This window comes from Acanthochromis polyacanthus, chromosome 9 (assembly GCF_021347895.1).
Source record: "Acanthochromis polyacanthus isolate Apoly-LR-REF ecotype Palm Island chromosome 9, KAUST_Apoly_ChrSc, whole genome shotgun sequence".
Lineage (NCBI taxonomy): Eukaryota > Metazoa > Chordata > Actinopteri > Pomacentridae > Acanthochromis > Acanthochromis polyacanthus.
Window position 1 is genome coordinate 12,612,687 of NC_067121.1, and position 14,368 is coordinate 12,627,054.

The 14,368-nt window shown below is 42.8% G+C and overlaps 1 protein-coding gene across 7 annotated transcripts in view; it reads right to left on the bottom strand.

Annotated features, from left to right (window-relative positions):
• Positions 1 to 14,368, bottom strand: part of tmem68 (transmembrane protein 68) — a 57,834-nt gene that overhangs the window by 32,697 nt on the left and 10,769 nt on the right. For all 7 annotated transcript variants that reach the window (XM_051953409.1, XM_051953410.1, XM_051953408.1 and 4 more), the window contains exon 5: positions 12,225 to 12,392. In XM_051953409.1, coding sequence (XP_051809369.1) covers positions 12,225 to 12,392 — 168 coding nt within the window. The remainder of the gene's footprint in view (positions 1 to 12,224; positions 12,393 to 14,368) is intronic.

Genomic DNA, 14,368 nt, shown 5'->3' on the forward strand with positions numbered 1-14,368 from the left:
TCCACTCCTCTTCAATGGCTGTGCGAAGTTGCTGGATATTGGTGGGAACTGGTACACGCTGTCGTATACGCCGATCCAGAGCATCCCAAACATGCTCAATGGGTGACATGTCAGGTGAGTATGCTGGCCATGCAAGAACTGGGACATTTTCAGCTTCCAAGAATTGTGTACAGATCCTTGCAACATGGGGCCGTGCATTATCCTGCTGAAACATGAGGTGATGCTCTTGGATGTATGGCACAACAATGGGCCTCAGGATCTCGTCACGGTATCTCTGTGCATTCAAAATGCCATCAATAAAATGCACCTGTGTTCTTCGTCCATAACAGACGCCTGCCCATACCATAACCCCACCGCCACCATGGGCCACTCCATCCACAACACTGACATCAGAAAACTGCTCACCCACACGACACCACACACACTGTCTGCCATCTGCCCTGGACAGTGTAAATCGGGATTCATCCGTGAAGAGAACACCTCTCCAACGTGCCAGACGCCATCAAATGTGAGCATTTGCCCACTCAAGTCGGTTACGATGACGAACTGGAGTCAGGTCGAGACCCTGATGAGGACCACGAACATGCAGATGAGCTTCCCTGAGATGGTTTCTGACAGTTTGTGCAGAAAATCTTTGGTTATGCAAACCCATTGTTTCAGCAGCTGTCTGAGTGGCTGGTCTCAGACAATCTTGCAGGTGAACATGCTGGAAGTGGAGGTCCTGGGCTGGTGTGGTTACATGTGGTCTGCGGTTGTGAGGCTGGTTGGATGTACTGCCAAATTTTCTGAAATGCCTGTGGAGACGGCTTATGGTAGAGAAATGAACATTCAATACACGAGAAACAGCTCTGGTTGACATTCCTGCTGTCAGCATGCCAATTGCACACTCCCTCAAATCTTGCCACATCTGTGGCATTGTGCTGTGTGATAAAACTGCACATTTCAGAGTGGCCTTTTATTGTGGCCTGTCTAAGGCACACCTGTGCACTAATCATGGTGTCTAATCAGCATCTTGATATGGCACACCTGTGAGGTGGGATGGATTATCTCAGCAAAGGAGAAGTGCTCACTATCACAGATTTAGACAGATTTGTGAACTATATCTGAGAGAAACGGTGATATTGTGTATGTGGAAAAAGTTTTAGATCTTTGAGTTCATCTCATAAAAAATGGGAGCAAAAACAAAAGTGTTGCATTTATATTTTTGTTGAGTGTATGTGGAATCATAGCTGTTATGCCAACTAAGCAAGTACAGTTAAACCCAAAATTATTCATAACCCTAATTTTTTTTTATAGTGTCACGAAGAGTGCTATGTCCAAAAATGTTTTGAGAAAATGCAGCGTCAATACAATTTCAAATGGTTTAAGTATTTTCTACAATTTTCTTCAGCATAATACTAGACCATAAATTAAGAACAGCGATTCGGCAGTTCTGTAGTCAGTAACTAGACAATTGCAAGTCATGGCTACAACCAAAGAGCTTAGTAAGCTTACGACTAGGATCCAGAGAAAAAGATGTACAACGTGGATGCTGACAAAATGGGAAAAGGCTACAAAGTCATATTCAAGTGCTTTAAAGTGTCTGTTACCACAGTACAAAGCAGCAATAAAGTGTAAACATTTACACACTCTTCTAAAAGGAAATGGTAGGAAACCAAAAGAGACCCATGTACCGGTATGAATAGTACTACAAAAGGCCAAGAAAAATCCAAGGTTAACCACTTGGGCCATCCTGATGAATCAAGGTAGACACTCTAGTAAATGTTGCACAAAGCCAGTCTCAGTGTATGCCAACCAAGATGGGATCCACATTTTCAAAGACATGCACCTCATTTTATTATTTTGAAGGCAATTTAAAGTGTCGGCTTCATGTCTGCATGCAGCACAAGTCTGAATGTCAAAGTCTGAACAATAACGGATAGATATGCATAAGTGACATTACAATGAGTTATGACAAGTAATTAAGAGAAGAATTATTCCACATTTCAGCAACGACATTGCCCCGAAAACATCACAGAGCACTGAAAAAGTTTTCAGACACCTGATGCATTTGTGAAATATTGCACTAAGAATCACTCTTCGGTCTTCAAGTGCAATTTTTTTTGTACAGTCACAGCCCAAATACTAAACAAATCCTAAAAAACTTTAAATTGATTGGTTTCATAAAAATACATAAGACACTTTGAGTACTGGGTCATTCTAGTACCAGTGATTCACTAATGAAAGTTGTGCTTTTTATTGAAAGATACAATTTTTGTTGCCGTGCTTTATGTCTATTTTAAAGCCAGCACATCTGAAAGTTCTTCAGAGACAAAAATGGCAAAAACAAAGAAGCTAACTCAGGGAACATGCCTGAAGATACAGATGCTCAAACAGGAAGGGTACAGCTGTCGCCAGATATCCAGGAAGTGCAGATGCAGTCCTTCAGCAGTTGGATACACTGCAGAAACACAGATGAACCAACAGCTTGAAAGAAACCAAGATCTGAGCATCCAAGAGTTTCTTCACCAAGAAATGATTGCATCCTGAAGGCATCACACCAGGTGTGCCACCTTAAAGGAAGACATGGTGTGAAGGATGGTGTGAAGTGTGTTATCAGGCAACACGGTCTCACGGGGATTCGTGAAACTTTCACGTCAGTTTTTGTTTCGGTTTCGTGCGCACCAACACGATGTCGTCATGTTTTTCGTGCCGCTCACCACGAGCGAAACCCGCTGTGGTAATCACATCTGAAAGTGGTTTATACCGGCGGATTCATGACGATCTAAGCTGTCCATCGGCGTTTGCGGCTGCCGCTGCGGCCGCCGGACATTCTTTAAATTCCTATGCAAATTGGTGGATTCATGACGATCTAAGCTGTCCATTGGTGTTTGCGGCTGCGGCCGGATGTGTGGCGGCCGCGGCGGCGGCCGCAAACGCCGATGGACAGCTTAAATCGTCATGAATCCGCCGAATTTGCATAGGAATTTAAAGAATGTCCGGCGGCTGCAGCGGCGCCGATGGACAGCTTAGATCGTCATGAATCCGCCGGTATAAACCACTTTCAGATGTGATTACCACAGCGGGTTTCGCTCGTGGTGAGCGGCACGAAAAACATGACGACATCGTGTTGGTGCGCACGAAACCGAAACAAAAACTGACGTGACAGTTTCACGAATCCCCGTGAGACCGGGCTGCATCAGGAGGAGGCCACAAGAAGGCAGACCTTCAGTATATTCACAACACTCTCTTCCAGACAAAAACAACAATGTGAATTTGGCCAAGTTTAGCTAAGTGACCGGCTCTAACCCAAGTCACTGTGAGGTCTACAAAGGACCAAATGGCTGCCAGAAACATTGTGATCGACTTCTGACCCTGCAGGAAATGGGGTTCAAAATCTTAAAAAAAAAAAAACACATCAAAAGGATTTCACTCCCATCGACAATGTCACAAGGAACACTGAAGTCTTATTAGCACAGACTGACAATTACTCTACCATCTGGGATTTTACTATACTTTACGTTGACTCATTTAAAGGAACTGTTGAACATGGATTTCAATAACCTCATTATGACCACCATTACACCACGCACTCTCCTTAAATCTTTTATTATACTTGTTTAGGTTTCACACTAGAAGTTTAACAGTGCTTGATGCCATCTATGTTTAGTCTTATTTACATTGTCTATCTACCAATAGTGCCAACACATAATTAACTGGTCACAATATTGAACTGCTTGGAAATCATAAAACTCCTAAAAGATATATGAAATTGCAACTCTGTGAGGGAAATCTGGACATCAGCCCTCCTCAAAAGAGGTTGGGTCAGACGCCCTCCTGAGTTAATGACATGCAGAAGTCCCCTTTAACACTTGGAAGACTGCGAGGGGATCTACTGGTGTTTTTTTACCTTTAAGGACTGAAGAGGGATCATTTAATCCTCCTGCCCTGCTCTGTCTGCCCCGGAATGTGCATTATGCTAATTATGTGGCAACTTCTTGCTGGGAGAACAGTGGAAGGTGTGAACGGTGTGTGTGGGTGGGGGGTGGGAGGAAATATGCTCCCCCTTCCCAAGGGGGATTCTGCTTCTGCCCTGGGATGTGGACTGATCATTACGCTAATTATGTGGCAGCTTCTGGTTTTACCCAGCACGCATCTTTCAGCAAGCCTCCTTAGCATAAGCCTGAACCCCACTCAGGTTCCATACCTTATAGTTGTTGATCTGTGCTTGTTTACTGGTGACAATGCACTGGACAAATTCTAAATTTTGGTATTTTACTGTGCTTTAATTTTATTCCTATGTTGTAAAACACCCTATGTACTCGTACTGTGAAGGGTGCTATGCAAATAAAACTTTACTTACTTACTAACCAAGAGAAGTTAGCCAAAAAGGAAGAACTAGCTTTTACAGCAACTGAAACTTCATTGCTTCTGACTCTGCCCTTCTTCTTGAAAGCTTGAATGTTCCTGGGTTTTTCTGTAAATATTTTGCATTGCTTAGGATGGATAACCACATTTATCTTTTTTGTTGAGTGCAAATAAATAAGAGGATGAAAAATATACAAAATAGAAACGGTGCTTATTCTAATGGTTTATTTATATTTTTGAATCAACATTGTAGAAAGCACAAACAATATTTACACAATTTACACATTTACCGTGTGTGTGTCATCACACAACTTTTTCAAAACTGGTCTGTGCAGACCTGGCACTCCCATGGCACTTCTCTTTTGCATTTGCCACACGTTAACTTGTAGCAATGCACACATCGAACAGTAGCAGGGTTCTTTTTGCACCGGTGATGGACTTGGCACTTCTGCCTTTTGCCCGGTTCCACTGGTGTGGCGGCCTGTTTGCGAAGATGGTTTTCCTTTCCAATCTTCTTTGATGTCACATAAGACTCAGCCAACTCACAGGCAAGCCGCATCAGAAAATCTGGCCGCCTTTCCGTCCTTCCTGTGCAGGCTTGATATAGCACATGGGCATTCAGGGCTGCCATGTCAACCATATTATAAAACACACTGACAGGCCATCTTCTTGTTCCTGCCCGTACGCTGTACTGCCGCACCATCTGATCCATGGCGTCCACACTGCATTTAGTTGAGTTGTACTGGGTGATGGTGCTTGGCTTTCTTTTGCGGCTGTCCTCAGTCTACGTTATGAGCAGTATGCACAGTGTGATTCAGACTGTCTTCAACAACTGATGCCACACTGACAGTGTACGCAGCCAGCCGGAAGAAAACACCTGAGTGCTGAACTCACTTTGTTTTATCTCTCGAGCTGAAGGGGGAAATTTCTCTGCGAATTTTATTGAGTGTCCCAAGAATGGTAGTTTTCCGGCTGTGTAATTTTCTTGCAAGTGAAATTGATGTGAAAAAATTGTCCGTCATGACAGTTTTGCCCTGATCAAGAAATGGTCCCATCAACTTCATTACCACACTCTCAGACAGTCTCTCCTCTTTGGGACGGCCAGGTTCTCTGCCAACATATGGAAAGACATTGCAGATATACTTTGATTTCAAGTCACACGCCACCCAAAACTTGATACCAAATTTATCCGGTTTTGTAGCAATATACTGCAGAAAAGGGCAACGTGTCTTTGATGGATAAAGTTGTTCATCGATTGTGATGTGCCGACCAGGTCTGTAGAATGTGACACAGTTCTGTCGAAATGATTCCCATAATTCGGAAATAGCAAGAATACACGGGCTGAGCGAGTGCAGACAGACAAGTTTTCAGCTATCAAACCGTAGGTGCTGCATTATGTCTTTGAAGCGGTCTCTACTCATTGTTGCTATAATCCGTTTGTTTCCATACATCTCTGACCAGTTGTCATCTGGCGAGGGGTGACTAAGGTTCCATCATTGTCTGACAACTGCAATGAAAGCCATTAGTTCTGGAATAGCCATGAACCAGTCCACAGTCTCCGTTTCCCTTGCATGCTCAATTGTGCATGCTTGAATGGTACGAAGCATCTGGAGAGTGAGAAAACAGAGGAAGCTTTGAAGGCGAGTTTTGATCCTTATTCTGGCTTCATGTGTTGGCTCTCCTTCTGCAGCGTAAGGTTCAATAGGAGCGAATTTCAGATGTCGTCCAACATTTTCCTTGCACCACACTGTGCCATCTTTTGCGGTCTCCGTTAGTGCGGTATCCAGCCGTTTTTTCTTCTTCTGGGGAGAGGGAGCGTCTTCCTCTGTCTTTGCTAATGATATAAATTTGTTCAATTTGCAAACGTACCAATTTAGAAAAGAGTCAAAGAACAATGAAAAGATGTGATATAATTTGTCTTTATTCTGAACTCTGAACTTCTGAACCAAGGGCCACAATATTGACACATTTTTCGGGCTCCTTCTGTGAAAACATTGACCTCTGATCTAAAATGTATCATTTTTTATCTAGAAATTTGTAAAAAAAATAAATAAATAAAAAATAAAATAAAATAAAAATCTTGAAGTAAAAAAGTATTCCCCAAAAGAACAAAATCTTTGAAATCAAATTTCTGTTTCAGAATACTTCACATTTAAAGGTCTATGTCCTCTCCATCAAACATCAGTCAGATTCTGACTCGGAGCAGTCTTCGGGTAAGATTTCTCAGAGTCAAAAGCGCTTGTTTCAGTCAGAATCATTTGCAAAGCCTGCTCAGTAGTGAATCTTCTCTGCATCTTTTTTTCTGGAGAGGTCTTGGAGCAGATGACGAACTGGCAGGTTGTCCACTGGGATCTTGTATGTCTCATATAGCTAATGTAGGTAATGACCACAAAAGTGTTTTTCAGACTTTATATGCCAATCCCCCTGGGAAGGGGGAGCATATTTCCGCCCACACACACCGTTCACACCTTTCACTGTTCTCCCAGCAAGAAGCTGCCACATAATTAGCATAATGGTCAATCCACATTCTGGGGCAGGAAGAGCAGGGCAGGAGGATTAAATGATCCCTCTTCAGTCCTTAAAGGAGTATCCTAAAAGCATAGTCTTGCGAGTGTTAAAAGGCCATGCCCGAAAGCACCACTTTGGATCCTCCTCTTTATGTATGATTTATTTATAATTTTTCCAAGCAAAAACAACTGATCCAACAATAAGGCCATATACATGTTTCCACAGGTATTAACTAACATGCCTGAAATACGGCCGTTAACAAAATACATACTTATGCGTATATAACAAAAAAAAAAAACAAAAAAAAAACACACAGACATTACAGTTCAAACAATGAAATGTGCCGTTGCTATTGACTTTTAGGGAATTTAACTGTAAACAGAAAACAATGAATCATGGGGTTGCTACAAATGGTCGTGACAAAACATGATCCTGGAAGGGTAACCAGACGTCCAAAAATTTAGCATCAGAACCTCTGAGGGAATATTTAATTTTTTCTCCTTCCCAAGAGTCCATCTACGAGTCCTCCTTCCTAAGAGTTTTAAATGAGTCCTACTCAAATTCTTCATGACCGACTCAGAAGCTCCACTCTGTCCACTGCTGTTCCGACTCACATCAACAGACTGCTCGGGCCTTTCCTCAGCAGAAGCACCACTGCAGCATCACAATGTGTACGATTGTAATATTGACCCCAATATTTCAATATAATAATGCATTATGCCCCAGTGTAATACAGTATGTTTGTTATTTTTCTTTGCAACAGCACCACCTTGTGGTTAGCTATGTTCATTGCAGGTTAGTAGGGTTTCTTTCTGTTATTTCTTGTTTGAACTAAGCTGAAGTTGAAGCAGAAAAGTCCAAAGTCTGCGATGTTTGCTATTAGCAATTGTTAGCTTCCTATTCTACATGGGTTTCTCCATTTGCCTCTTGCTAAAGCAACATCTGTGAGTATACTAAGTTGACAATATACACTGACTTAGACATAAATAATAGATTCTGGCCAAAATCGAACAAACGCCCAGCCAATCAAGTGACGCTCCTCTGGTCATGTGACACAGACGGTTGACCTCACAGGACCGGGGCAACCACAGCTACCAGCGTGAACGAGAGCCCTTCGGTGAGTGTATTAATCTTTTTTGTGTCCTCTATGTGGTTTGTTTTTGTGAAAGTCAGTAACCTGCAATGCATGACATGTTTCCAAAGAACAAGATCTATAGTATACATGAGGAGCTTTTAACGACGTGCTGACCATAGAATCTTCTTCCAATTCCTGGCTGTCCAGTTCTTGTGTGCTTGGACCCAATGATTCCAGGCAAACCTCTGTCTCTCATTGATCAGGGGCTTCTTCACAGCCTTGTAGGACTTTAAGCCATGATCTAAAAGTCAGCCATGTACAATGCGGGTGGAACACTGGACATCAGTTTGGTTTGACCACTGCTGCTGTCATGCTGTGATGTCATTCTGCAGTTTTCCTTGCACATGCAAATCCGGATGCAGTCATTTCTCGCTGAAGAAACCCTTGGTCAAACCCTGTTGGTTTGTCTGTATTTCTGCAGAGTGTATCCAACTGCTGAAGGACTATACACACTATATTGCCAAAAGTATTCGCTCACCCATCCAAATAATCAGAATCATGTGTTCCAATCACTTCCATGGCCACAGGTGTATAAAATCAAGCACCGAGGCATGCAGATTGCTTTTACAAACATTTGTGAAAGAATGGGTCGTTCTCATGAGCTCAGTGAATTCCAGCGTGGAACTGTGATAGGATGCCACTTGTGCAACAAATCCAGTCGTGACATTTCCTCGCTCCGAAATATTCCACAGCCAACTGTTAGCTGTATTATAAGAAAGCGAAAGTGTGTGGGAATAACAGCAACTCGGCCACGAAGTGGCAGGCCACGTAAACTGATGGAGCGGGGTCAGCGGATGCTGAGGCGACCTCTTGGCTAGCACCAAGAGGTCACCAACTTTCTGCAGAGTCAATCGCTACAGACCTTCAAACTTCATGTGGCCTTCAGACTAGCTCAAGAACAGTGCACAGAGAGCTTCACGAAATGGGTTTCCATGGCTGAGCAGCTGCATCCAAGCCATACATCACCAAGTGCAATGCAAAGCATGGGATGCAGCGGTGTAAAGCATGCCGCCACTGGACTCTAGAGCAGTGGAGACGTGTTCTCTGGAGTGATGAATCGCGCTTCTCCATCTGGCAATCTGATGGACGAGTGAAAGGAACTGTGAATGCTTCAGCATACCAAGACATTTTGGACAATTCCATGCTCCCAACTTTGTGGGAACAGTTTGGAGCTGACCCCTTCCTCTTCCAACATGACTGTGCACCAGTGCACAAAGCAAGGTCCATAAAGACATGGATGACAGAGTCTGGTGTGGATGAACTTGACTGGCCTGCACAGAGTCCTGACGTTAACCCGATAGAACATCTTTGGGATGAATTAGAGCGGAGACTGAGAGCCAGGCCTTCTCATCCAACATCAGTGTGTGACCTCACAAATGCTCTTCTGGAAGAATGGTCAAAAATTCCCATAAACACATTCCTAAACCTTGTGGACAGCCTTCCCAGAAGAGCTGAAGCTGTAATGGCTGCAAAGGGTGGACCGACGTCATATTGAACCCTATGGATGAGGAATGGGATGTCACTTCCGTTCAGATGCGAGTCAAGGCAGTTGAGCAAATACTTTTGACAATATAGTGTATCTGCACTTCCTGGCTTGCTGGCGGCAGCTGTACCCTTCCTGAATGAGAATCTGTATATTCAGGCATGGTTCCTGGTTTTAGAGATTTTTGTTTCTGAAAAACTTTCAAATGTGCCGGCTTTATATAGACAAAGTACGGCAACAAAAATTGTATCTGAAGAAAAAACACAACCTTCACTCGTGCCAAAATTACCCAATACTGAAAATATCCTGTGTATTCTTATGGAACCAATCAATTTAAAGTTTTTAATGACTTTTTTCAGATTTGTTGAGTACTTTGGCAGTGACTGTACTAAAGGAAATTGTAGACCTAAGAGTGATTCTTAACGCAATATTTCACAAATGCATGGGGTGCCCAAAAACTTCTTTCCACCAGTGTGTAGATGCAGAAATAAATCGTGGCAAAATAGCTAACCTGTTTCTGTTCACTAAAATTGACTATGAATTTTGAATTTTCAAGAAGGGATAGGCATAAACTTGTACTTAAGTCGTTGTATCAATTGCACTGATATGACTGTGAAAGTTCTCAGTCGTCCAGGTCATCTTAAGGTGAAGGGTTTAGTTCAGGCAACTGGACTTATTCTTGTGATCTTGAAGACGTTTCGTCTCTCATCCGAGTGGCTTCATCAGTTCTAAAAACTAGTTTGGAGAGTCCCAGGTATTTAACCACTAGAGGTGAAGGTGGGGCTCAGGCTGATGGTATCTACTGAAAGACTAAAGAAATCTTTCAGCAACAGGTGTTGAAACCCAGTGAGGTGTTAATATTCTAATAAGAGGGCCTGGTGAGAGTCGTTGAATTAACGGCACGCTGAGTCGCCTCCTACCTATGACTCATCATCACGTGAGTCATTAGCCTCACCTGGGGAAAGGTGTGAAGAGTGGTTAAATCTTCTGGGGAGAGTTCTTAAGGCAGCTTTGTATGTTGCTGAGAGATGGTGTCTGAGGCCTCCCCTCTGTTCAGAGTGGGTCGCTCTAGATGAACATAAATGGCCTCTTTCACTCCTCTCTCAAGTCATCTGTCCTCTCTGTCTAGAACATGTACATCTGAGTCCTGGAAGGAGTGGCCTTTCTTCTGTAGATGTAAATGGACAGCTGAATCTTGTTCTGAGGTGCTGGCTCTTCTGTGTTGGGCCATGCATCTGTGTAGAGGCTGCTTGGTCTCACCAATGTAAAGATCTGGGCAGTCCTCACTGCACTGGACTACATAAACTACATTGTTGAGCTTATGTCTTGGTGTTTTGTCCTTTGGGTGAACCAGTCTTTGTCTGAGTGTATTTTCAGGTCTGAAATGAACCGGGATGTCGTGTTTGGAAAAAATCCTCCTCAGTTTTTTGGAAAGGCCTCCAACATAAGGGACAACAATGTTCTTTCTTTTGTTGTCTGGGTCTTCCCTGGTGGTAGCTGGCTCCCTATCTTTCCTTCTCATGGTGGACTTTAGGAAGGCCCAGTTAGGATAGCCACAGGTTTTTAGGGAGGTTCTTATGTGTTGGTGTTCTTACTCCTTTCCTTCTGTCCTTGAGGGTATGTTTCTTGCTCTGTTTTGCAGAGTTCTGATGACTAATTTGTGTGCAAGTGGGTGATGGAAATCAGAAAGAAGATATTGATCTGTGTGGGTGGGTTTCTGGTAGACTTCAACAGTGAGGCTTCTGTCTTCCTCAATGATGACGGCACAATCCAGAAACGGGAGCCTGTTGATTGCAGGTGTCTTCCCGATTGAACTTGATGTGGTGGTCCACATAGTTGATATGATCCGTGAAGGCTTCCACTTCATGGGTTCTGATCTTAACCCATGAAGGCTTCCACTTCATGGGTTCTGATCTTAACCCATGAAGGCTTCCACTTCATGGGTTCTGATCTTAACCCAGGTATCGTCCATCGGTTCTGGTACGTGGACAATACCTGGGTTAAGATCAGAACTCATGGGGGCGCCCGTATAGCTCATCGGGTTAAGCGGGCGACCCATATACAAGGGCTGAGGCGATCCCAGCCCGCAGTCCTGTGCTGCATGTCTTCCCCCCTACTCTTCTCCACGTTTCCTGTCACTCTTCACTGCTACTGTCACAATAAAGCCGAAAAAAGGCAAAAAAAAAAAAAAAAAGATCAGAACCCATGAAGTGGAAGTCTTCACGGATCATATCAACTCTGTGGACCATAAAAACTAGTTTTTAGAACTGAAGAAGCCGCTCAGATGAGAGGCGAAACGTCTTCAAGATCACAAGAATAAGTCCAGTTGCCTGAACTAAACCCTTCACCTTAATTGCACTGATACTTCTTCATTTCTGCTCATGGAAATGGAAAACTGCAATTTTTGGCTACTACCAAATATCACTACTCCCAAAACACAAAAAAAGGCTTTTGATGAATAAAGAAACTAAAACAATGAAATTACATTGACATTAACACTGATCAATTTGGAAACAAACCCCTGCTTTGTAATCCTAAATTCAGGTATATTTGGGTCTTTCTGATTTGGGTGAAAGTGACGTTTTTCCTCTACTACTGTGGCTCAGAATGCAACACTCTTCAAATTGGGAATATTATACACACAAGAAAGTGTAAACAAAAAAGACACATGTTCCATGCATAGTAAGTATTACTTGTGCAAAATCATTGTGTGTGCATTAATGTGTGTGGGAATTATGTCTGAGTGAGTACCTGGGATCTTGAAGAGGAAGTGGTCAGCCACAGAGTGGCAGGTTCGTCCTTTCTGGATGATAACATTGGCCAGGAAGTAGTAGTAGTCGATTGGGATGGCTCCATGATAATACACTATCAGAGCTGCTCCTTTGTCAGGAATCTTTTCCATCCCATGTATCTCATAGCCTGGCAAGGTACATGAGGTATTAGTACAAGAAGTATACATGCTGCTATATTAGAATCTGGTATTTGTTGTGGCGCTGTGAACATAAATTCAAATGCACCTCAGAAAAAAATAGTCAAACACACCAAACATACAAAATAAGATAAACATAAGGTAGTATGAAAAAGTTCTAGGGCACTAAATGTAAAGTGAGGATGCATGCACGCACACGTGTGATGAAAACGCTTTGCAGGTAACAGATTACAGTTTTTTGCATGCAGAGGAACCATCATCTTTCTTAACCTGGTACCAGTATACTGCATGTAACACACACACACACGAAACAAAAAACATTCTGCTTCTCTCCTGTACACATGGAAAATATGACATCAAAACAAAGAAACATCCTTTCTGGCACAAACCTAACATGCACACACTCAAGCATGCAGTTGTAAGCCTTTTTTAAACCATGGTTTTATTTATTAAAGGATAAATGCTCTCCAGCCTCTCCTTGCCCTATGTGAAAAAGTAATTGTCCCCTTAGATACCAATCAACCAAATAACAAACTTCATTTGGCAATTGGGTTCAATTTTACCAGTCACACCTACATACAGTCAGGAAAATAAATGTTAAATCCACTGACAATTTCATGATTTTGGCCACATGCAAAAAAAAAAAAAACAAGCAGCCTGTCATTTGGATCGTGGGTCTATTTTAACTGTAAGAGACAGCATATCAACAAACAAAATCCAGGAAAAAAACACATGATCTAACAGTTCTAAAACATTATTTTCCATTAATCAAGAGAAATAAGTATTTGATCCCCTTCGTACTGGCAAGCCCATTCGGCTTCAGAAACTAATAATCTGAACTAGTTAGATGTACATATTTGAAAGAAATCTGTCCAATTAATCCAATTTGCATCTTCAACTTCACCACCATGGGCAAGACCAAAGAGCCATCCAAAGATGTCAGAGACAAGATTGTAGAGCTTCATAAGGTTAGAAAGGGTTACAAGACCATTGGCAAGGATCTTGCACAGAGGGTGACAACTGTCAGTGCAATTACTCGCAAATGGAGGAAAGACAAACAATCAGTCACCCTCGTTCTGGAGCTCCATGTAAGATCTCCCCTCGTGCAGTATCTCTGATCATCAGAAAGGTTAAGGACAATCCCAGAACTACATGAGAGGAACTTTTAATGATCTCAAGGCAGTTTGGATTACAGTCACCAAGAAAACCACTGGTAACCATTGTAATTGTTTAAAATCCTGCAGCACCATCCACAGGTTCCCATGCCTCAAGATGGCACATGCACAGGTCCATCTGAAGTTTGCCAATGAGCATTTGAACAATATTCAGGAAGGAGGCTTGGAGGAATGTGATTTGGTCAGATGACACCAAAATTTAGCTGTCTGACATCAATCCAACTCATCGTGTTTGAAGAGAGAAGAATACTGACTATGAGCCCAAGAACACCACCCCTACAGTCAGATACAAAGGTTGAAACATTATGCTTTACGGCTGTTTCCCTGTCAAGGGTACAGGATGACTGCAACGCATCAAGGAACACTGAATGGATCCATGTTCCAAGAAATCTTGCATGAGAACCTCCCTGTCGTACCCAGAGCACTTAAAATAGGTCGTGGGAGGGTCTTCTAGCAAGATAATGACCCAAAGCATATGGCCAAGGCAACAAAAGAGTGGCTGAAGACGAAGCACATTAAGGTTACAGAGTGGTCCAGCCAGTCTCCCGACCTTAATCCTATAAAAAAAATCTATGGAGGGAGCTGAAGCTTCGAGATTCTAAGCCACAGCCTCAGACCCTTAATTATTTGGAGAGAATCTGTCAAGAGGAGTGGTCTAAAATACCTCCTGGGATGTGTTCAAACCTGATGACCAACTACAAGAAACATCTACTCCTACTACTAATGTACAATTTGCACGGGATTAGCACTACCTGGGGACCTCTGGTAATTTGTGAATTACCCTAGGACGT